A 24,805-nucleotide genomic window follows, 5' to 3' on the forward strand; every position below is an offset into this window, starting at 1 on the left:
ACTTTAAATGTACATTAAGTTTCCGTGAGCAAGCCAGGCCGAGCTTGGCAGGCTTTCACTTAAGTCTGACTCCTTTTCCTGTCTCAAGGTATTTATAAATATAATATATAAATAGAATATAAATTTAAATAGCCATTTCACAGGAATTTACCTCAAACTTGGTTTCCATATCTGCTTCAAGAAAACTCAATTTGGGAAAACATCAAAATAAGTGAGTTTACTTGGGTGAGCTTACATATGCATATTATCTGTAAAGATGTATTGTACATCATGCTTAAAAACCTGGGCTCTGGAATAAAGCTTTGGTTCAAAGCCTGCTTTGACCATTTCTTACTTTCTGTGTTTCTGGTTTGGAGCTATCCAATATGGATAATAACAAAACAACCCCCCTAGAACTGTTCTTGGAATTAGATGGGCTAATACTTATAAAGCACTCCTGTGGCGGTTTGAATAAAAATGGCCCCTAGGTTCACAGGACGTGGCACTATTAGGAGGTATGGCCTTGTTGGAGGAAGTGTGTCACCAAGGGGTGGGCTTTGAGTTCTGAGGTGCTCAAGCCAGGCCCAGTGTGGCATTCTCTTCCTGCTGCCTGCCAATCTGGACATAGAATTCTGCTCATTTTCTAGCACATCTGCTTGTGCAATGCCATGCTTCCCACCATGATGATAATGAACTAAACCTCTGAACTGTAAACCAGCCCCAATTAAATGTTTTCTTTATAGGAGTTGCCATGGTCATGGTGTCTCTTCACAGCAATAGTAAACCTAACTAAGACAACCCAAAAGTGAGCCTATTACCTAACTAATCACCAAATGACACATTATGATCCCCCCCCCCCCATTGTTTTGAATCCTTTTTCATAAGTATGAATATATGTATGTCCTCACATTTTGCCTACCTGAGATGTGGCAGAAGAAACAGAAGGTGATGGAGATGCAGGTGGGGTGAGCAAGCTGCACGGTAAATTTAATGTAACATAGTGCTCATGGCTACAGATGATTCGCAGAAAGTCCAACCTCAGGGACACCAGGACACTTGGATTTGGCAGTGAGTAGAGCTTTGATGACACCTGGGAAGGGTTGCATAAATAGGAGAACACCACTGACATATTTTTTCCTCCCACAGTAATATGCCAGTAACAGCAGTTGAGTCTCTGTGGTTTATATGACAACATACTCTTTCCCAAAATTATGGCAAACGCTTCAAATGTAGAACTACAAGATCTACAGTATAAGTCCACTTGACTTATACTAACTTAGTCACATTATTTTACTGTCAATATTGCATTAATATTTCCACTTCCCAAAAATGTACTTTATAAGGGAAAATCATACTTCAAAGAAAGCCTTCTTTTTAACATTTCTGTTTAATGAATTTATAATTGTCCACCTTCCCCAACTGTATCACAGGCTACTTGGGGAGACATATATATAAAATAGGTATAGTACCCTTTGAGTCAACCTCCACATTTGACAAGTGCAGGAGGTCATTAAACCAGAATAAGGGTTTCTGTTGTAATTTTTTTTTTTCCTTTAAGACAGAGTCTCATTATGTGGCTTTGGCTGTCCTGGAACCCACTACGGAGGCCAGGGTGGCCTCAAATTCACAGAGACCTGCCTGACTCTGCTTCCTGAGTGCTGGGACTAAAGACATGTGCCACAATGCCTGGCTCAGAATAAATTTTGATATAATAAAGTTTAAATTTTTGGGGAAAAGAATAGTGTTTTGTGACTATCTCTGAGTCAGTGCCCATGCATAGGTAATTTCTTTGACCATAAAAGAAAAGAAATAAAAATATCCAATTGGACTGGTCTTCAAAATTTTAAGATTATATTGCCAAATAGAATTGTTTAAATTTTTATTTTATTTCATGCGGATGAGTGTATCACCTCTATTTATGTCTCTGTACCAGGTACATGTCTGGTACCCACTGAAGTCAGAAGAGACCGTTGGATCCCTTCAAACTGGGGTTACAGACTGTTGTGAACTGCCCTATGGGTGTTGAGAACTAAATCCAGGTCCTCAGGAAGGGCAGTCAGTGCTCTCAACCACTGAACTATCTCACCAGCACCCTAGAATTATTGACCAACAGTTCTCCAAAATAATCCATGGCCAGCTAGGAAGGGCTTCATAAGTTTTAATCCTAAATCCCATGAGGATTCAAATTTCTTAATACTTCTGAAATGAAACCCAGACATTGTATTTTTTAGGATTTCGTTAAAAATAAGGATGGAGTCACTGCACTGTTTAGAGCAGCTAATTCAGAGACAAGAATCAGTATTTCCCAAAAGGTAACATTAATAATCAGTTGATAACATTAAAAAAAAAAACATACTTGCTGCCTGTGGACAAGGTCTAGGGTGTTTGCAGCTTACTAATGGCAAGGTAATACATGACATTTTGAACTTCAGTAAACATCTGACCACGAGTCCAAACTAATGTTTAGAATTAAATAACAGCAATAACAACAAACTGTTTACTTTAAAGACCACTCCAAAGCAGGCAGAGTGGCTCACACTCATAACTCCAGGATGCAAGAGATAGACCAGGAGTTCACGGCCACTCTCAGCTACACAGTGAATTTGGAGCTGTCCTAGGCTACATGATATCCTATCTCAAATAAACAAATAATACCCAGGATAGGAAAAGTCCAGTTAACTGTGCATTCAACATAAATGCTGCACTTGCACAGCATACAGAGGCTGCATTCCATCACTAATTCTCTGACTATCTGCTAAGGGGAAGGAAGAAAAACTGAGCAGGGTAAATCAGCTATTCTGGGATTCTCTTGCTGTAGACCTAGTAAAACCATTTGATGTACTTTCACCATAGTATTAACAACACATAACTAACTCTGTGCTACTTTTCCATTTTAATACAAGTATATGAATGTGTTCTTGAAGCTCCAGCCCTGAAAACAGCTACTCCAGTGTTTCAGTTACTTGATTACTGATTATGTATTACCTGTTTGTAGCAGGACTTTATAAGACTGAAGACAAATCCTCTGTCCATAACAGACAACAAATCATTGAGAAAGAAGGCAAGGCTTGTATTGAGTCTCTCAACCATTTCTGTGTCCTAGCAAACAGAATATAAGCAATAATAATGTTAGTGGAGAAAAGCACGGCAGTTTACTCTCAGTTTATAAGACACATCAACAGGAAGGTCATCCTCACCTTCTGAAACCGTGACACGACATCCCCAGCAATTGTGCTGACCAGAGCAGCAATGTCATCCATAAAACGTTCTGGAAAACGCGTTTTCCTTGGAGCGTCGAGCTTATCATTAAAGTACAAGTGGTGCACCATGCTCTTTACCTGCAGACGGGTACACCAAGTTCTCTGTGTTGTTGTGCTTTACTTTATGAGAGCATCTTGCAATATAACCTAGACCACCTATGGGTTCTCAATCCTTCTGTCTCAGCCTCTCAGCATCCAGATTACACTTGTGCTCTACCACCTGTCTAATTTCTTAATTTTATGCAAATTATAATGGCTCTAAATATTCTGGCTATTTTTAAATATACCATGTAATTTAACAGTTAACTGAAATGTATTTTCATTTCCCAATGTTTTGAAATGTTCCTTAAATATTTTCTATCTGCCAATAAAATGTCAAACAAAATAAAATCTTTCCACTTCACCCTCATAAATTATCCAACAAAAGGAAAAAAAATCAGTGTATGTTAACAGAAAAAAAATTAATTAAAAATTTTAAGACTAATTTTTTTTCATTCCATTGTCCCTAAACTAGAAGTTTTCAATGGTTAGAAACCGTGTCTTCGCTGGACTATCATCAATATCTATTACATGAAATATTAGTTAATAATTTACAGAATGCTTCTGGATTTTTATTATAACACTAGCAATGGTAATAAGGAATTTAAACATTTAAATGTAAAGCGAGCTAATGTGTCAACAGTATATAGTATAGTCAAGTCTTCTTGTTGATGAAGTGGCAAATGAACACAGGTCTTTCACATGATAGGCAAGAACTGCACCACTCAGCTGCATTCCAGGCTCCTCCCCCTCTCTGAGACAGGGTCTCTCTCACTGTGCAGCTCTGGCTAGCCAGGAATCCTCTACGCTGACCAGACCGGCTTCGAATGCAGAGTTCTGCCCGCCACTGCAGACGTGCACTACTTTGCCCAGCATCCAGGCTTATTTCCACAAGGCCTGGGGTAAGAGGTGTGCTCAGCTACAGCCAACTCTTGAACTGTAATCTCTGAACTCACATTTAAAAAATCTGAACACACATGTTAAGACTCCTGTTAAAGCCAAAACTATAATCCTTATCTCACAATAAAAGCAGAGAAAGTGAGCTTTTGGGCATTATCTATCCCAGGCTTACCTTTTCTAAAGATTAGTAAATCTGTGTGTGTGTGTGTGTGTGTGTGTGTGTGTGTGTGTGTGCGCGCGTGTGTAGGTTTCTATCTCAAATATAGGTCACCATCAACGCTGAGAATGACTAATTCTAAAAGCCCCTTTTATTTCCTTCTCTCTTGTCCTCCCTCATTCTCTCTGGTGCTCCCTCCTTCTCTCCTGTCCTTCCTCTTCCTCTCTTGTGCTCCCTCCTTCTCTCTTGTCTTCCCTCCTTCTCTCGTGCTCCCTCCTTCTCTCCTGTCCTCCCTAATCCTCTCTTGTGCTCCCTCCTTCTCTCCTGTCCTCCCTCCTCCTCTCTTGTGCTCCCTCCTCCTCTCTTGTGCTCCTCCTCTCTTGTCTTCCCTCCTTCTCTCTTGTCCTCCCACCTTCTCTCTTGTGCTCCCTCTTTCTCTCCTGTCCTCCCTCCTCCTCTCCTGTCCTCCCTCCTCCTCTCTTGTCTTCCTTCCTTCTCTCTTGTCCTCCCTCCTTCTCTCTTGTGCTCCCTCCTTCTCTCCTGTCCTCCCTCCTCCTCTCCTCTCCTCCTTCTCTCCTGTCCTCCCTCATCCTCTCTTGTGCTCCCTCATCCTCTCTTATGCTCCCTCCCGCCCTCTCTTTCCCTGACCTCATTATTTTGTTTTTGCTGTGCTTTATTCCTTATTTATTAAATGCTATTTTTCTTGGAAGAAAATAGTCCGATGATCCAGACTTTCTAGTTGTAAGGAAGAAAATAAAAAGGAAGGTGCCTAGCGCCGGAATGCCTGGACTTGAATTATAGTGCTGCTACCTACATGTGTATATTTTGAAAAGTTACCTAACCTCTCGTAGCCTCAGTACCAGAACTGCATAGTCACTGGATCAGCACTCACTGCTTCGGTTCATTAATAAGTATATGTGTATATAAGAATAGCCATGCTTTATATGACATAAAATATTAATTGGTTTGTAGTGTATTTACTGAATTAAACAAAAAGTGTTTTTCTAATTGGCTGTAACTAGTATTTCCCTATGTGCTGGCTCACCTATAATAATAACAGTAAGTACTTATAAAGCTCTAAAATAACTGCTACAAAATCTACAGCATTGCCTTTATTAATTTGCACAGACCAGCAAAAAAAATGTCACATTTCCTTGATAAGTATCCAGGAAAAACAAGACAAAACAAAATCAAAACCAGAGTTTAAATGAAACTCACACTTTATAATTTCACCTATATTATCTTGGTGTCTCTATTCTATATTTTGAAACAAGTATGTATAATTTTGCTTTGGGGCAAACATGGGAATGAAATTTCTAAGATAAAGAAAAAATGAGCTCATACCAAATTGCCTTAACGAACATGCTCAGTTTGCTCACCATTAACTCGAAAAAGAACCAGGCTTGCTGCAAGGCTGACTCCCGAACGCTGCCACTGCAGACAACCCACTGCAAAGCCAGCTCCTCGTGAAAAAGCTATCCAGAAGGAAATGAGGTTATTATCAAAGTGAAATCTGCTGATGACATCAACCAAGTGATAATGCAGGTACAAATGAAGGCATCATGAGAATAAGCGGAATAGGGCACATGAATCACTGGATGATGCAGTGGACACACCCATTAACGAAACGACTACTTATGCATGAAGACAGTGTGACATGTTCAAAGCTGAAAAATTACATGTTATCTTGGAGTAAAATGTAATTTTAAAAGGGCAGCCAGAAAACAACTTCCTAAATTGCACTTGCAAACCAAACTAGACCAAAACCTCATAGCCAAAAATTGTATTTTGTTTGCACTTCAAATACATATTTGAACATATAATACATTCATCAACTTTGCTGGTACAATTTAGGAAACACCATTACAAATTTAAACTTTTCTATGTACTGTTACGTTTCAGGTGTTTAAGATGTAGTTTTAAAAAGCAGAAACGTCCTTATAATGGATATGCATACAAAGCACTTGCAAAGTAGCACAGATCACTATGAAGGGACTAACAGGACTGTGCATAAGGGGCAGGTCAACATCGCTTACTAAGAGTGATAACTTTTCTAACTCATCTTCCTTTCCCTGGAGATTTAAAACAAAACAGAAGCAGTTACAGAATTAAGAGTTGATACATTTTTCTGGTATTAAAATTTGATTATCTAATTTGAATGACTAAATTCTAGTCAATCCAAAGATAGAAACATCACCTTACATAAAAAACCCTAAATGACAGTGGTATGCCCCAAAAGGCACCAGACAAGCACTGCTTATTCAAATGTATCTTTAGATACATCAAAATTATTTTAATAACTCAAATTGGTTGTGTAAAGAAACTGTCCATGTTTTTAATTGTTGGAATTACTTTCCCCCTCTATGAACTGTCTTCTTATGAATCTACCTTTTTAGTTGGTAAGCGTCCCGTTAATGTTTGTAAGAAACTTGACGTCTCTGTGTGCGAAGACATACGATTACAACTTCGATCCATAGCCTATGGAGTGGAGATGAATGAATGACCAGATAACATTAACACTGTAGTGATGACTTCCAAGTTCAAGGACTACGTACAATTTTCAACCGTTTGTATTATTTCTGATCTCATTATGTTATTTTAAGCTGCTTTAAAAGCAAGTATGAAAATTGCTTCTATGTTTTTAGTCTTTAAGAAGAATTACCTTAATGATTTTAACAGAGTGCTGCAAAGAATGAAACTTATCTTTGTAATCTACACATGCACATATCTAGTGAAAACATATGAAAAGAAAAAAAAACATACTTCTCAACTGGTGTCTGACAAAAAAGAAATCAAGAATTTTGTACTTAATAAGGAAAATTACAACTTTAGAAATTTTACTTTTTTCTATTAAAAACACCATTTAAGTTTATCATAAACAATATCTAATATAAATCAGTTATAATATTAAACAGAAAATTGGGTTCTTTTTTAGGAATAAGAGAATTTTCCTTCAAAGCCAATACACAAGTAAGAAGTATATTTTGATAAATCATGCAGTTAGTTATCAAGCGACTAGTCTTAAATTACATGTTTTAATTGTAACAAATTTCATACTTTGCAACACAGTACAAATTCAATGGAGTTTTCCTTCTAGCACTTACTCTGGCAACATGCATAATGTACACTTCAGATTTATTTATAGTTAACTTCAACTTACAACCAGTCTTTCTACTTAGTGATTATGAAAAAGAGATAAGGTAATAAGGGTCACAGGAAACAATATGTTTAGCTATACTTTAAAGCAAATAGAAAACTGTTGGTTGTTTTCTACATAAAAATTACCTACTAATAATGTACAAGCCCTGAAGAGAACCTGTTATAAAACGATTAATGCATAATCAGCAGGCACAAGACACTGAGACGGTATGTGAGGAGGAGGCAGGAGGAGACAGAACAGAAAAGGAGAGCATTACTGGTGCAACCGGTGGTATTCATGCATAGTAGTTGGGAAATGTGCTAAATAAATGTGCTAAATAAAAATACACACTTTTAATGATTAAAAAAAGCAAGCCACTGAAATCACAGCATGTACTAAAAGGTAATGTTCTAAAGGGAAACATCAGCAGCCAACAAAGAAACCTATAATGTAAACACCACCTGTGTTGATTCTGCACTTGGACTGGGGTTGGATCCCCATGGGGCAGCTTTTGGACCAGTGTTAACCCAGGAATTGGAGCGATCTAAACCCTAAGCACATAATAGAGAGCAGTTGGAAAGGAGAGAAATGTTACATGGTGCATGCTATGAATTATTCCTAAAGAAACCCAGCCCTCCCAATGCAAAATGTCCTTCATTAGTACTGTTAAAGCAACCAAAAAAACCTCAGGTACATAGAGAATATTAGTTCATTCACCATATCTTATCATATAACCTATTTTTTTTAAAAGAAAAGAATATTAAACATAGTATTTAAAGATCATTTCAATGTAAAGTTTGCACCCTGAAGTGCAAACCACAGAAATCTCTACATCATTACCCTCAAAATGCTTCTTAAATATGGTACAAAATCTCAACTGAGGGAGGCAGGGTGTGGGGGAGACAGTCACTCTTTGCTAAAAGATCTTAACTTCACTGCATTTCTCACTAGCCCAAAGTTACTACACAGCAAGAACCCTGCAATTCTGTTTGACCTTGCCTCTTCCTTCTTTTCAAGAATAGAAAACATGAAGGAAAATATTATGCAAAGGAACAGCTAAATCTATCCCTTCCTAATAACAAGAGTGAACTTGGAATTGTGCTCCTTTTTAGTACTATTTGTCATTGGATATAAGAGTGTACTGTCCTATTTAAATATTATAAGGAAAACATTATGTCTCTCTAGGAATTATATCTTCATCATCACTGTCATTAAATTTTAGTGTAACTATTAATAAATATACCAGAAATGAAGTACTGTTTTCTGAAAGAGATTACTGATTCCTAGTGAAGTTAGCTGAGGCTTTACTGAATTTCCCAAGCCTAAGAGATCATCAGAATCATGTAAAAAATGCTTTACAAAATTCAGATTCTGTGCTCTACCCCTCACCTTCCTGACTTCAAACTCAACTAAGGGCAGAGGACCTGCTTAATGGAGCTGGAGCAAGTTGTAACAGATGTTTAGATGATTTAAGAGCAAGAATTACAAGGATAACCCAAAGCAACCTGATTAAAAATATTAAAGCAAAGAATGTACTAGAACTAGAAACTACCAAAGTTAAGAATGCTTGGAAAAGAAAACGTTGGCACAGTGGTAACCAGCTCTGTCAGGACAGTAGGCTCCTTCGGAAGATTCCCAACATCAAAAGCAAATGTGCTGGCCCCAGGCCCCACCACAAAACAGTTCAGTCAGAGTAGACGAAGGTAAGGCCCACACATCAGTACATTTTTTTTTAATATCTCAAGAGAAGTTTTTAAAAGCAAAAGAAAGGAAAATAACCACTGCTTGGAGGTTTGACTTTAGGGAGAATCTTTTCTCCACTCTCTTTTCTTCCCAAACAGAGCAGTTGAAGTAATTAATATTAACATAATCACCCATTGTGGTGGTTTGAATGAAAATGGCCTCCAGAGGCTCATAAGGAGTGGCAGCACTATTAGGAGGTGTAGTTTTGTTGGAGGGAGTATGTCACTGGGGGTGGGGTTTGAGGTTTCAGAAGCTCAAGCCAGGCCCAGTGTCTCTCTCTTCCTGTTGCCTGCTGATCAAGATGCAGAATTGTCAGCTGCTTCTCCAGCACTGTGTCTGCCTACATACCACCATGCTTTCCACCATGATGACAACAGACTAAACCTCTGAACTGTAAGCCAGCCCTAATTAAATGTTTTCCCTTGTAAGTGTTGCCATAGTCATGGTATCTCTTCACAGCAGTAGAGACCCTAACTAATTTTCCTTCATTCTTGACAATGTCTAAGATGGGGGTTAAGGTTCATATACAGGCTGTCATGCTTACTAATTTAAAAAATCTAAAATAAATGACTTTTTTTATTCAGTTTCTCATCCACAAAATAGAAATAACAATAGTCTTGCCTTGTTTTAAGGAAAGTCAAAGTGTAACAACTTGAAGGTGACAGATACCAGAAGTCATTTATACAAAAATTTCCCAGAGATTAAAATTTTGTATTTTAATTATTTTTTGTTGAGTATGAGTATACTGCCAGCATGAATGTATGTGCAACCTTGTTTAATAATTCCTTTTTAAAATAATTTTTATGGTAATCTCAATATCAGAATAAAATATCAGTTTGCTGCCAGTTATATTTCATATATACAACATTTATGCTCTGAACAGTTATAATTACACATCAAAAGGTAATTAAAGACAACATGTAGTAAATTAGTTTGTGAAGCAAATAACTGTAGAAGTAACCATCTTATTAAATAAGAAACACAGAGCCAACGTAAAGATGAAAGCCTAAGAGGTCAGAGCTAAGAGCCTTACCCTTCCTGCTTCAGCCAAGCCTTTATTTATTTATTTATTTATTTATTTATTTATTTATTTATTTATTTATTTATTCATTCATTCATTCATTCATTCATAATTCAAATGTTATCAAACTGAATTATATATAAAAATATAACAGTCCTTAAATTCATTACTGAGAGAAACTAATGTAATAACTTTCTAGACCTCTAAGAAACAAGGCATAGGTAAAATGTACCCAGCTGCGTGTGTTGGTTTTTGCCTAATGCCAGTACTATTATTTTGTCTTATCTTGTAGGTAGACAAACCTTTGAAGGGTGGAGGCAGAGCTCAATGAGCTACTCTTGAGGGGAGCAGGGGTTGGAAGACAGGAATTCCACAAGAAATAGACAGTGACAGCCTGACCTGTGAGGCCTCAGGTAACAAGGACTCTGTCAGGATCTGAGCTGCGAGGGGCATGCATGGATATTTTGGTCAAGAATCTGGTTTCATTTTGCCTATGTCATGAGAACTGAGTAAAACTGAAATCTAAAGATAATGGACTAATTAGTTTGTGTGGCATAGGAAATTTCAAGGCAGGAACAGTCAGATGGTGATAAGAAGGCAGCTGTGTGGCACTGGGACAATAGGAAAGATATCTTGAAGGTGAACTTTCATCCCTCAGAAAAACCTAAATTCATTTAAAGACTAAAGTTTAAGTTGATGGGTTCCCTGATCCTCAAAAGCAACTGTCTAGGAAAGTGTTTCCCTGGGAGCAGCACACTGAAGCTGAGACAGCTGTGTTCCAAGGAACCCAGACCACAGCTTGAAGTGACAGTACAACTTGGCAGCGCCATTACCTGACCCTGTTTGTCAAGGTATGAAAGTTGCAAGACAGAGAAGGTCATGGAAAGCAGCTGATGCCAAGCAATACACAACAGTGTTGGAGTCCCTGGAGGAGGCCCTGGGAGGCCACTGTACAAAGTTTTGAAGATAAAGCCCAAGTTTCAATGAAGACCTCAAGATATTGGAGATGCCAAAACCATGAATTAAGAAGAACCAGGGACACATACGGGAGCTGTCCTAGGAGAGGATCTAAGTGTTTTAAGGGCAGCAGAGATGGAGAGGTGGAGCTACTCAAGCCTTTTGGAACTCAGCTGACTATATTAGAAGCCCCAGATGCCAGACATGGAGCTGCAGGCTTTGGTCACTGCCCAGCTGGATTCTGGTTTTGCTTTGCTGGGACCATTTCTTGTTCATCCCAGTTCAGTTCTTCCATTTGGGGATGGGAGTACTTATTCTATGTCATTATATGTTAGAAGTATTTAACCTGTGGTGTGAGTTTTTGTGTGTGTGAGAGATATTTGGAATTTTAAAGGGTAGGAATTATTCATCACTATGAGGATTTTTAAAGATGGAGTGAATGCACTTTATATTATAACTTGGTCACAAGCCTACAGGGTCAAGGGGTAGCAAGTTACAGTTTAAAAGTGATTTGCTGGGGGGGGGCAACTGACAATGGGTAGACTTGTGATGATTAGTATTAATTATCTACTTGACAGAATCTAGAATCACCTGGTAGATGGCCCTCTGAATATACTGTGGGGGATTGTCTGGATTACACTAAATGTTATGTGAAGGCCTCTATTAATTGTAGGCAGGACCATTCTCTGGGCAGAAGATCCTAAACTATATAAAATGGAGAAGCTGAGCTGAGACTTGCATGCAATCACCCCTTTTTGCTTCTTTATCAAAGGTGCAAGGTGGCCAGCTCGCCAAAGCTCCTGCCACTGTGACTCCCCTGACACAATGGACCACAACCTGGAAGTGTGAGCTAATGTAAACACCTCCCCCATCAAGGTGTTTTATCACTGCAACAGGAAAAGACACTAACCACTGGCTATACAAGGCTTAAACAGGAATCTTAGGTAGGCCTCACCAGGAGGAGTCTTTCTAAGCAAATTCTTCCATGATCTGAGAGAGCTGGTCATAGCTGGATCATGCTTAGAGGAACGATACAATGTGACTTAATTTCTTTTGTGCATCTTAATTTTAAAGCAACCCTCTAGATGTTACGCTGTGAACAGAAGATAAAGGAACAGCAGGGTAATATCCCAAAGTTATCACATTAATTCAGGGAGACTTGCTAACACCTCACACTAAGATAGTGGGGATGATAAGAAGTCCTACAAAAAGTCTTCATTCAGTTCAACCTTCAGCACAGGAAAAAACAGACAATCAAACCAACCAAACAGAAAACCCCAAGGCTCTCCTTTAACATATGTGCAATCTGAAAAAGGATTTAGAAAAACAGTTAAGTGGAATCCCTGAGAGAGATCTGTAAGGAAAAGTAAATTGAAGAATGATTTACCTAGCATTTATAAAATAAATAATACTGAATAAAAACAAGACTTGTAAAATAAGAGATTATCAGAAAAGGAAAACCTCAGATAAGAATATTAAAAGAATCAGTAAACTATGAAGAAAACTAAGACAATGTAAAGTCTGAGAAGCCAAGTAAGCTGAATAAAAGAAAAAGAAACATGTGTCAAAGACACTGGCAGGAGCAGAGAGGCGGCTTGGAGAGAGGCTAGGAACGTGGGCTGCTCTTGCAGAGGCCCGGAACTGGGTTCCTAGCACCCAGTTAGACAGCTCACGCCTGCTGCAACTCCAGCTCTAGGGAATCTGATGCTCTTGTCAGGCCTCCAGAGGCACTGGCATATACATGCACACATCCACACACATCCACACACACACAAATACGTAATGTAAAATAAAAAATTAAAGACACTGGCACATAAAATAAACCAAGTTTGGATACATAACTATTGGGTTTAGCAAGGTGGAGAACATGTGTAATATTAACAAGTGCAGTTTGGGAGAGACAATAGGAAAGTTCATTGAAGACAGTAAAAGAACTGAAGACACAAAGTATACAAAATAAAAGATCCAAAGATACCAAGTATAAGGGGTTCTACTTTAGGAGACAGCAGAGATGGTGTAATGACACATTCCTTTAATCCCAGCACTGGTTCCAGGACCCCACCCCACACACACAAAAAAAAGGTAGCAGAAAATAGCATAGAAAGTAGCAGCAGAAATATAGAGAATTTTTGAAGTGAGAAATAACACACCTATCTACAGAGGAAAATGATTCAATACATAGGAAAAAACTGGTAATGCAGGAAAAGAGAGGGAAGAACTCCTAGACTGGGAATCCTGAGAAGGTGAGCAAAGGGGGAAGACTCCCAGACAGGAAGCTGAGGTCTGCAAACAAAAGGAGGTTCACGTGCCTCAGAAGACTCAGCAGCAGGCGGCAGCTGGCAGTCATGATGGTCAGCATCAACGAGGGGAAAGTAGTAGGTGGCTTGCGGCAATAAACTGGGCAGAACGAAATAGTGAAAAGAGCACAGACCGACGAGAAATTGAGGTTTGATTGTGATTAGAATATATAATGATTAGAATATATAATGGCTGGTCTTGACTAGTTAGGAAGAAGAAAGAATGTTAAGACAATCCTCCTCTCCTCCCAGAAAACAAAACAAAACAAAACAAACAAGATTAAGTGATGAGAGGCTGAAAGGAAGGGACACTACCTGAGTTGGGACACTAGAAAGACAAATTGAGAATGGTCAGACAATAAAATGCATGAAACTGAAATCATGAAGGCTAAGTTATTGGTACTGAAAGACCTAAGGTAAGACCATGATTGAGATAAAAGACAGTATCTCTAAAGGAGAAGGGGCCACTGAACCACCTGGGCAATAAAATAAGGGTTTCTCTGTATAACAGTCCTGGCTATCCCAGAACTCGCTTTGTAGATCACTCTGGCCTTGATCTCACAGAGATCTACCTGCCTCTGCTTCCTATGTGCTAGGACTAATGGCATGTGCCACCACCATATTTTATGTGTAGAAAAGTAATTTTTCCTGGATATTTTTTATGTGATAATAATGGAGGCTCTGAATAAAGTATAAGTGGGTCTTCTATAACCTAGATGGCCTCTCTCTTGTCTAGCGTAATTACTAACCATCATTACATAATCACACTTCTCAAATCCTAGTACCACAGAGGTTCATATGAAATGTAGCTCTATTATCAACCAAGGCCAGTAACTATTCTGGATGCTTTCCTAAAGGAGGAACTCACACTTGAACTCAATGACAGCATGTTTCTTGTACACATCAGTCACACAGGTCTCTCCCCATGCTATAGAACTGAACTAAGAATTTTTCACATGATGGGATATCAGACAAGTTATATGTGATGATTTATCCTGGACAAATTTTAGAATTTGGCAATTTTTTTTTAATGCACAATATATAGACCAGTTTATAACAGCGAACATATTTAATAGAAACATGAAAACTATTTATTGACAGAGTAGGAATATAAACTTCTTGCTTATTCCTAACTCAAGTAAACCAGAAAACAATTCCTTGCTTATTTTGAACTCACATAAATCTTAAAATTAAGAATAAATTAAATACTTGGATAACTGTCATAAATGGATAGCCATGTCTTCAGTTTACCTTACTGCCAATGATTGACCGAACTTCATCATCTGGTGATGTAGGAGTACCAGATATATCTGGATTACTGTTGCTCAGGCTTCGAGAACGATTTAAGTTAAGGCTTGCAGGTCTCACTGCAGACCTAGCCATTGTGGCATAATGCACTGATCCTCCCAAACCCCCAGGACCTAGAGTTGCAACAAGAAGCACGTAATTAATAAGAGAGAAAATCAGGAAAAGACCCCAAAAAAATAACTGAATACTTTACAAAATCCCACAAAAATCATGAATTGCTTTAGTTTCTAAATGAAAAGTAACACAAGTTTTCTTTTAAAAAAAAATCATTGGAAACAAAAACACTGAAGAACCAATACGAAATTCTACTTCATAACAGCTGACACAAACCATATGAATTTTAAGTAAAAATCACTCTCTTAAATGCTTCTATATTATATGAACAATAAAAAATAAACTGAATAAGAAACACTGCCTTTTTTACTCAACCACAGTAGTGACTAGGACACAAAAATGCCACAACTGATATCTCTTCTCTCCCTTTTGTCTACGTTTTCCACTCTGCCCCTTGATATATGGCCACATATATAGAGAAATCCAATTATTACCAGTATCACATCAATGAAAGTATGTTTTTATTTCTCTATCTTCAAGAGTGATGTTAAAAATAACAAAATGGTATCTCTGTTTTACACACACACACAAAACAAACAAACCTAAAGACAATTTTAAGAGCCTAGGTTATTAAAAAAAAAAAAAGGCAAAGAATTCCTTTGTCTGAATAAAATCAAGCATTTTATTTTCTTTTAAACATGTTACATAAAAACACAAATACCCAGCAATTATATTCATTATCTACATCTTTTTGTGTATGTGGGTACACATGTATGTATATACTATAAAAGTGTGTGTGTGTGTCTTCCTCGCTTGCCTGTCCCCTTAGATTTTAGAGACAGGGTCTCTCAACCTGATCTCACTGATTCAGCAGATTCACTGGTCAGCAAGCTCAAGGGATCCTCTGTATTTCCATTATGGGATTAGAAGTCTGCATCACCGTATGTGGCTTAACAAGAGTTCTGAGCCCAAACTCAGGCCCTCATGCTTCTATGACAGGCATTTTTCAGAACAAGCCATCTCCCCAGCTCTATCTATATCTTTGGATTGTTGAACATTTTTAAATGTCTTATTGAAAATGACACAAATGTGACAACTAATTAATGTATAAACTTTTTTTAGGCCAGGAAAAAGTTATATGTAAAATGTGGAAAATCTTAACACTGAATCAAACAAAAAGGAAGATAGAGAAGCATTCTGGGTTTACCACTGTCACTCACATGCTCAGATTCTCAAGTTATATAACTAAAATCAATATAGTAAATTATGAGTCAGGATGAAAGACAAATGTTCATCTTTTCACAACAATAACAATAAAAAAATTCTGGGCTAAAGCTTAACTCAATAACATTGCCAATAGCTGCAAAGGGGCACGTACTGTCATCACTAGGGACAAGGTATTGCTTATACAGCAAACAGATAAGCAGTTTCAAAAGTTAAATAATTAACTAACTAACTAAATGGAAATACAAACTCAAACATCCCTCACAAACACCACTATCATCAACATCATATGAAAGACAAGTAACTAGCTGAGGCTTTAATATTCAGAAAGCTTATGTTATTTTACTGGTCATGAAGAAATTGGGACGCTTTCTAGACAATCATTTTTACATTACTATGGACCTTTAGGATTAACAGAAAATTATCAGTCTACCATGTATCTCCCTAAATGTCTAAAACCATTCTGAATGGCAAATAAAATATTCTATTAATTTTAACAAGAAATGACAAAATGTTTTCAGAGATGGATGAAGTGATTGTCAAGGTTCAGTTCTAATAATTAACCAAGCTCTCCAATTCAACTTAAAGGAAGCTGTATATATAATGATGCTTTAAAAATGAAACATAACCCTTCAATGACTAGCACTGTGAATGTTCTTTAACAGAGTAAATAAATGTTGTGAATGTGTGAGTCACACAGTGAGCTACATCACTGCTTCAGAATTAGCATGAATATGAAAGACAGTTTAATACTAAAAAGAATAAAATACCTGGTGATGGTGAATTAGGATAAGTATTTGGAAGACGGAACACATAATAGATATACGACGCGAGAAGGTTATTTCTGCCATGCTGGTCATGATTTCCTTCTAAGTTTTTGTGAAGTCGATTTATAATTGATGCCATAGCTTCAAAAGATGCTTGTCCTAGATTAACTTTTCAGAAAGAAGAAAAAATTTTTGCTTTAATGGTTTTACATTTGCAGTTCCACAAAAAGAAGGTTCTTTCCCATTTATAAAAGGCTGTAAGTAGAATGATAAGACACAGTAAGTGTATAAAAATAGTACATTGATTTTGATATTTTGAAGTAGCTTGACAAAAATTATTCTTGAAAACAAAAGGAAAAATAACCCATTTTATGAATTTAATGTGAAAATTGTATGGGTTAGATTAGTTAAAATAAAAGTGTCTAACAGATACACAATATTTTGAAAAGTAATACAAAGCACAGAGAAATCCATCTTCTATACAAACTCGAGAATTAACTACTCATTTTAAAGATGACTGAAAATCTAAAGAGCATACAATAAGCATCTACTATTTTTAAAGAAATTTAAAATAATAATAAAAATAAATCATTAAAAACAGTACTATGAATAGAGGACAGTGGGCAAGCAACTTGATTGAAATTACTGAATCTATAAAAGGATTAGAAGGGGGAGGGGATAGAAAAACAGAAAGATGCAAAGCTCTTGACATGTCAAAATACCACCACCTACTCACTCCGTTATCCATGTCGATACACCTCAAGAACTTTTTAAAATCAGAATTCTGACAGCACGCTGTCAGTCCTGAAGAACTAGGACTATTAAACCAAGCAGACATCTGAAAAGGGTGTCAGAGTCAGCTCTGCGATTTATTTATCAGGACAGGGAATTATGGACAGATAAATGAGGCCAATTAAGTTTCCTAAAAGTGAAATAATCAAGTGAAATGGCTGTTTACAAGATTAAAGAACATGTCCTAAACTAAATGGACCAGAGGGCAGAGAGAGAATCCTGAGGTTTAGCAGCCTCCTGGTTCCTGGTTAGCTCCTTTCCTTTCCCCCTCACAGTGGCTACTCCAAATCAGCAGAATCCTTTTCAAAACTAGGTCCAGGGGATGGAGAGATGGCTTAGTAGTTAAGAGCACTGACTGCTCTTCCAAAGGACCCAGACTCAATTCTCACCACTCACATGGTGGCTCACAACCATTTGTAACTCCAGTTCCAGGGATCTGATGGCCTCTTCTGGCCTCCACAGGGTACCAGGCATGCATGAGGTACGCATACATATACATACACTCAGGCAATATACCCATACACATAAAAGTTAAATTAAATTATATTTTAAAAAATCCACCTTACTCCCTTCTTAGCAATTCTCACCTTCTACATCACCCAGGATATGCATAAAGCCTCAAATCTATCTTCAAATTTATTGGAAACTAATATTCCTATCACCTTTCCAAAAGCATAAGATATCTAACTACACTTTCATTTCCTGAACTTGCTTCAATGGTTAAATCTTTTCTCACTCCATTTTCTTGTATTTTTCTCCTATTTTGTAAATGATTTATCTCAGTATGTACTCATTCACTTTTTAATTCTTATCTTGTTTTATGTGTGTGGGTGTTTTGCCTGCATGTATGTCTGTGCATCACTTGTATGGCTGGGGGAGGCCAGAAGAGGGTGTTGGATCCCTTTGAGCTGGAGTTACAGATGGTTGTGAGCCTCTATGTGGATGCTGGGAATTGAACCTGGATCCTCTGGAAGAGCCACAAGTGCCTTAACTATTGCATCTTCTCTCAGCATCCTCAAATTCATTCTGATGCTCCACTCAATCTAGCTTTCCCTTCTAACCGAACTTTGTTTGTTTTTGGTTTTGTTTGGAAGACAGAGTTTCTCTGTGTAACAACTCTGGTGTCCTAGAACTCGCTTTGTAGAACAGGCTGGCCTCAACGTCACAGAAATCTGCCTGCCTCTGCCTCTGCCTCCTAGAGTGCTGGGATTAAAGGTGTGCGCCACTACCACTAAAGATTTTATTTTTATTTTATGTGTATGAATCCTTAGCCTGCACGTATATAAGTATACCACATTAGTGCCTGGTGCCCAAAGATGCCAGACGAGGGCATCAAAGCCTTTTAGAACTGGAACTGCAGATAGTTGTAGGCACCACATCGGGTGGGAATCAAATCTCTAAACAAACTTCTTACATTTCTTCCTTTAATTAGATTAGACTGTTCTTAAAAACCTCATCAATGGACACTTGTTAGGTATGAGATGTACTCTAGAACTGTTGCTTGGGTTGAATTTTGGCTGTGTGGTTATAGCTGAATGACTTTAAGCAAAACTTTTGAACATGTTCACCCCTGTACTCATCTGTGAAGTGGTGGCGTGGTGGTTTGAGTAAAAAGGGCCCCTGTAAGCTCAGACATTTGAATGCTTGGTCCACTGCTGATGGAACTGTTTGAAAGGATTAGCTTTGTGGAGGATGTGTGTCATTGGGGGTGGTCCCTATCACTCCCAGTTAGCTCTCTGTCTGTCTGCCTCGTGTATAAATCAGAAGTTAGTTCTCAGCTACTGCTTCAGCACCAGGCCTGCTTGTCTGCTGTCATGATTCCACCATGATGGTCATGGATGCTAATCCTCTGAAACCGTGAGCCCCAGATTAAATGCTTTCAGAAGAAAGTTGCCTTGGTCATGGTGTGCTGTCATGGCACTAGAGGAGTGATTAGGACAGGACTACCCAAGGTTGCTGAGAGGATTTCATACAGAAATGAAAAGAAAGCACACAGTGCTATTCTGACCAATGCCTTATAATTATAATTATTATTATTATTAATTCCATTTCTACAATCCTGAACAAATAATAACTTTCTTTTCTTAAAAGCCATCCACACAGTAATCTTATGAACCCAAATCCATCCTCTTTTCCTTGGTCTAGTCTCACCTGTCTTATATTAGGACTTCTATCATTTTTGGTAGGAGACTGTACATGACTTCAAACTTGTCCCTGTCTTTAGATCTTTCCATTTTCAACCTATCTCCACACAGCATCCTTTGTGTATCCATTTCTGTATGTGAGTGCAGGTGCGTGTGCGGCACAGCACAGGTGTGAAGGGTACAGATGTGCCAACAGCACATGTGAGGTCAGAAGCCAACCTCAGATGCCGGCCTATCTTCTACCTTGTTTTGAGACAGGGTCTATTTGCTGGTTTTCTATTGTGTGTATCAGGGTATCTGGCCCATGAGCTTCCAGGAAGTCCCTTTTCTCCATCTCCCACTTCCCCATAGTAATGTGGGCATTGCAGACACTCACACTACACATCTGGCTTTTGTATAGGCTCTTGGAGACTTTGAACTCAGGTCTTTCACACTTGCTGTACTTATACCCACTAAGACATCTTCCCTGCCCCTACACAGTATGTCTTTAAAGGTAACATTTGGTCACATTGCTTCCATAATTATAGCCAGATCTTTCAAAGGCTAATGTTTCCTACAGAATAATTTTCTGGTTTCAGAAAGTGTGGTAGAAAATCCTACTATTGTCTCATGTCTCCCACATCACCTCTACTTTATAGCTCATTCCTTACAAGTCTTCCCATAACTTCCCAGGTTCTTTGTGTCTGTGTTACATGAATATAGCTTCTCCTCCTTGAACAGGACTTAAGAAGAACTATTCATCTGTGAGTACGCGACTCAAGAACTTCCCCCACAATTGTCCCTAAAAGAGCACATATCTCAGGTTGTGAACAGACACCTCCTTAGTGCCACCGGTTAACAAAATGTTAATAACAGAGCAGCTCATATCTTTCAGGCTTAATTTCTTCCCCAGATTTTTATTTGGAAAAGGGTGGAAATGAGAAACAGTTCCTTTTTCAGAGTACAAAAGAATAGATACAGTGATTCTGAGAAAACAAAGAGAAGAGCTACAGGAAACTGAGGATAAGAGACAGATGAAAATGCAAAATGGACACACTGTATGCTCTCTGAAATGTAATAAGACTGTCTATTGGCCACTCTTCTGAACTACTCCATGAGAACTTAGTAGCAGGGACCAAGCTTTGGACAGTGTCTGTGAGTATCAGATTCATCGTAAGTGCTTAATACATCTTTGGTGATTGAATATTAATTTGTTTTGGTAGTTTGATTAAAAGTCTATAAAAATACATTTTTTTTTCTGGCACATACAAGTCAGCAGCACCTTCCCACCTCCTCCCACTGCAAACACAGCAAACAGAAATCATGACTCTTTTTAAAATCTGTTAGAAATTCAAAATTATAAATTTCTGATTCATCCCAAGTAAACTTAATTACCTATTTGGCCAGCAATCACAGGAGGTCTAACAACTAAAAGTATTAGTTTATCAAGCAGAAGATGAAGAAACCGGACTACTGGTTCCAGCTGCGAGGAATTCAAGGCTGAAATGCTACTCTTCAGTTCATTTTCTAAGTTGTTTTCCATGATCCGCATATCTCCAATTCGGACTGGGAACATGTGTTCATCCAGAGCATTGACAAGAGCAAAAAACTTGTCCAGATAAGGATCCTAAAATAATAAACAATTACAGAGCTAAACAATTCTAACCACGTTAATTATCAAACCCAGAAGAACTGCAGAACATCAATATCTTGTATTAATCGATAATGCAAAAAAAGCACATACACGTATATACAAACACTGTTTCCAATTTAATAGATCCCTTCTTACTCATCATTTCGAAACAGCCATCTTAAATACCATCAGTTACTCAAGGAATCTTTGAGACCAATGAAGGATCTCATTTTACTAATTTTTTGTAATGGTCTTACTAATTTTTTGGAGCTCGATTCTTGTGGCAGGCACTTTAGTAACCTGCATCTGTTACTAACTTACTCTCCTAGCTCCTAGCCCACCTTCCTTGTTACAGCATGCAGTACAGGAGTTGGATCCTTCCATCCCTCGTCAGCTGTAGTCTGTGGGGACAGGGACTGGAAAGACTGATTCTTATTTTCCTAGCGGTGGCTGGTGGTGTGGATGTGCACACAGCAGTGGTGACTCTCATGCTCCTACGGCAGGTCCTAGCCACTAAGTTTCTCTGTCACCACAGAATGCCAAGCTCCACGTTCCTACAGCAACAGTGTCCTCTCCTCAGACTGTCAGTCATTAGGAGCTTGCTTTGGACTTCTTGATACTTCTCGGTCTGGTATTTGTTGTTATCACAGAATTCTTCTAACATCCATTTAATAGTAAATCATCTTTAATATTTTGAACACATCTGTATTTTAAATGTTCTCCACTCAAACTGCTGCTGGATTTGTCTCCCAGCTAAACCTTTGTGCTGTTATTCAATGTCCCTCCTCCTCACTACTAACAGGGTCAAGAACCTGGAGCAAATGATCTCTAAAAACCTTCCACTTGAGATACCTGACTTTGTCAGAATTATAATGAGCTGGCAATAGTTTTTCATGTATCAGAAATGAAGAGAAAGAAAAAGACCCTTATTGTTCAAAATACATCAATGACATTTAAAGGGCAAAGGATTTAATGGTAGTTAATGAAAAAAAAAGTCTAAATCTACGTTTTTAAAATTTGTTCCTAAAGCCTAGAAAGACAATAGAACTGACATGAGATAACAGGTTCAATTCATTTAACTGAAATTCATTAAAAAAATACTAAACTCACTTGTGTATGAATGGATGAAACAGCAACTACTTCAACATTAAACACTCCTTTGTGGTTATCTACCCATTTCATCCCAGGTAGAGGAACCTGTAAGACACCAAGCAGAACAATTACACACTTACAAATGGATCATGAACTCATTAAACAAAGTCCTAACCTAAAGGACTAGATGTAATGTGGAAATACCTATTTTGATTTCTTCTTTGAGAATTCCATACTTAAGTATTCTGATTATATCTGTCTTCTACTCGCTCTTCTCAACTTCCCCCAAGGACCCTTGAATACAAGTATATACACTGAATTCCTTATGCTGCACACAGCTAAACCCTGGGTGTAACTAACAGACTGAACATGAAGACTCTGAAAGCTGGGAAGAAGAACAGACAGGCTGGCAAACCCAGCCTGCAAGTACCCCAAAGCAGGTCCTTGTTTGGTTTGCGGTTTATGTACCCAGGACTAGGTCTGAGAGAAAGGCAGGCCAAAGAGCCAAAGAGGGGACTCCAGCCAGGGCAACCATATCCAGCCATCAGGGACCGTCCTTGTGACAGATGAAAACTAGAAAGATCTGAAGTCTTGCCAGAACAAGCAGAATACATATGGGATAACTCCCCGTACCCCGACTCTTTGACTTTTTATGTGTAGAAAAGAAAACCAAGTACAACCAGTTTCCCATTTCAAATTCCCACACAAACTCAGAGATTCAATCTCTCTACTAAGGCAAATAATAAAGGTTTGGAATCCAGCTTTATTTTTCAAAAATATTTGTTTTCCCCTTAAAAAATATGCAAGTAAAATGTGTAACATGCTTATAAATTCAACAGTTCTACAGTCTGAGAATTGACAGCATAAATATCTGGGCACTGTTAAAAAATGCCACGCACATTTTGATAACAATCTTTTAAAATCTGCTAATTTAATGCAATTTGAAAGCAAATAAATATGGAGTGGGGTAGAAGATAAATGATTTAAGTTAGTAATGTTCCAACTCTTGGACCAATAGATTTAATGGGCAACTATATTATTAAATAAAATAATAAATCAGAAACCATCACAGCCCATCTGTAATGCAACCACTATTAAATTTAAAACGTCAAATATTAATCCTAGCATTCAGGAAGCAGAGGCAGGCAGATCTCAGTGAGGTTGAGGACAGCCTGGTCTACAAAACAAGTTCCAGGACAGACAGGACTCTGCAACACAGAGAGAGCCTGTCTCAAAAAAAAAAAAAAAATCAAATATTCAGATCTTCTCACAATTATGCAAATACATCTCTAAGATAAACATCTAGAAGTATAATTTATGAGGTAAAACACAAATGTATTTCATTTGACATTGTTCAGGCATAAACAAACAAAACTGTTATAAGGTCCAGGCAATTATGATGAATGGTCTACACCAAATTTTATACTTCTACAGAGAGGAAAAAATTCTGACTCCAGGTCGACACACTTCTCTCTACTACAAATTTGCTCCCTAGAGCCCAGTAAACATGGCTCCTGGGGTATGTACCCAGGATATTATCACTTTGCTGAGACACATTAGTGGCTAAAGTCTTTCCTTCATTCAAAGGTTCTAACAGTACATCAACAAGAATGAGAACAATTTGGGAGACTCTGTATTTTAGATATCTGTGGAACTCTCTAATACAGATATCACTAGATGTGTTGCTATATTCTATATACTATATTCTATATTCTATAGACAATAAATAAACATTGAGTCAATGGCAAAAAGAAGATGAGAAAAGAGACAAAGCAAGGTCAGGCAGCAGAGGCTTCTTAGGCACAATCATCACAGATGACTTCTCTGAGGAGATATTTGAGTGAATGTTTGATGAAAATGAAGAGCAGGTCTTGAACACAGCACTGCCAGTACAGTGGAGTGCAAAGGCCTGGGCTGGAGATGCACTCATCCCGCCTCACTGGGAAGAACATAAATTCTGTGCATGGTGGGGGCAGAGTAAGTGAGAGAATACGGTAAGAGATAAGGGTCAGAGCAATAGCCTGGTCGGGTGTGTATGTATGTGTATTCATGCGCGCGCGTGTGTGTGTGTGTGTGTGTGTGTGTGTGTGTGTGTGTGTGTATACACACATATAAGTTTCTTTGAAAATAGCACTGAGGGATTTACTAATCATCATGGAACAGTTATTTCAAGAAGCTTGTGAACAGAAGCTACTGATTCTTCATTAAGATTTTTCTGAGTGAGACAAGAAGCAGAAACGGGTAACGTGGAACTGTCTGCCTTTACACAGACCACAGGTCACATCATGAGAGCTGTTACTGTTTAGTATAGGAGACACGG

The 24,805-nt window shown here is 38.1% G+C and overlaps 1 protein-coding gene across 4 annotated transcripts in view; it reads right to left on the bottom strand.

The window, feature by feature from the left end:
• Window positions 1-24,805, bottom strand: part of Dock7 (dedicator of cytokinesis 7) — a 197,855-nt gene that overhangs the window by 61,233 nt on the left and 111,817 nt on the right. For 2 of the 4 annotated variants that reach the window (XM_059254561.1, XM_059254560.1), the window contains exons 19-28: window positions 22,504-22,590; window positions 21,156-21,387; window positions 16,849-17,013; window positions 14,744-14,913; window positions 7,936-8,025; window positions 6,724-6,813; window positions 5,715-5,810; window positions 3,177-3,317; window positions 2,965-3,078; window positions 899-1,069 (exon numbers count right to left, since the gene is read on the bottom strand). In XM_059254561.1, coding sequence (XP_059110544.1) covers window positions 899-1,069; window positions 2,965-3,078; window positions 3,177-3,317; window positions 5,715-5,810; window positions 6,724-6,813; window positions 7,936-8,025; window positions 14,744-14,913; window positions 16,849-17,013; window positions 21,156-21,387; window positions 22,504-22,590 — 1,356 coding nt within the window. The remainder of the gene's footprint in view (window positions 1-898; window positions 1,070-2,964; window positions 3,079-3,176; window positions 3,318-5,714; window positions 5,811-6,723; window positions 6,814-7,935; window positions 8,026-14,743; window positions 14,914-16,848; window positions 17,014-21,155; window positions 21,388-22,503; window positions 22,591-24,805) is intronic. The other 2 variants (XM_059254563.1, XM_059254562.1) reach the window with 1 other exon arrangement.

The sequence above is a fragment of the Peromyscus eremicus genome, chromosome 2, assembly GCF_949786415.1.
Source record: "Peromyscus eremicus chromosome 2, PerEre_H2_v1, whole genome shotgun sequence".
Taxonomy (NCBI): domain Eukaryota; kingdom Metazoa; phylum Chordata; class Mammalia; order Rodentia; family Cricetidae; genus Peromyscus; species Peromyscus eremicus.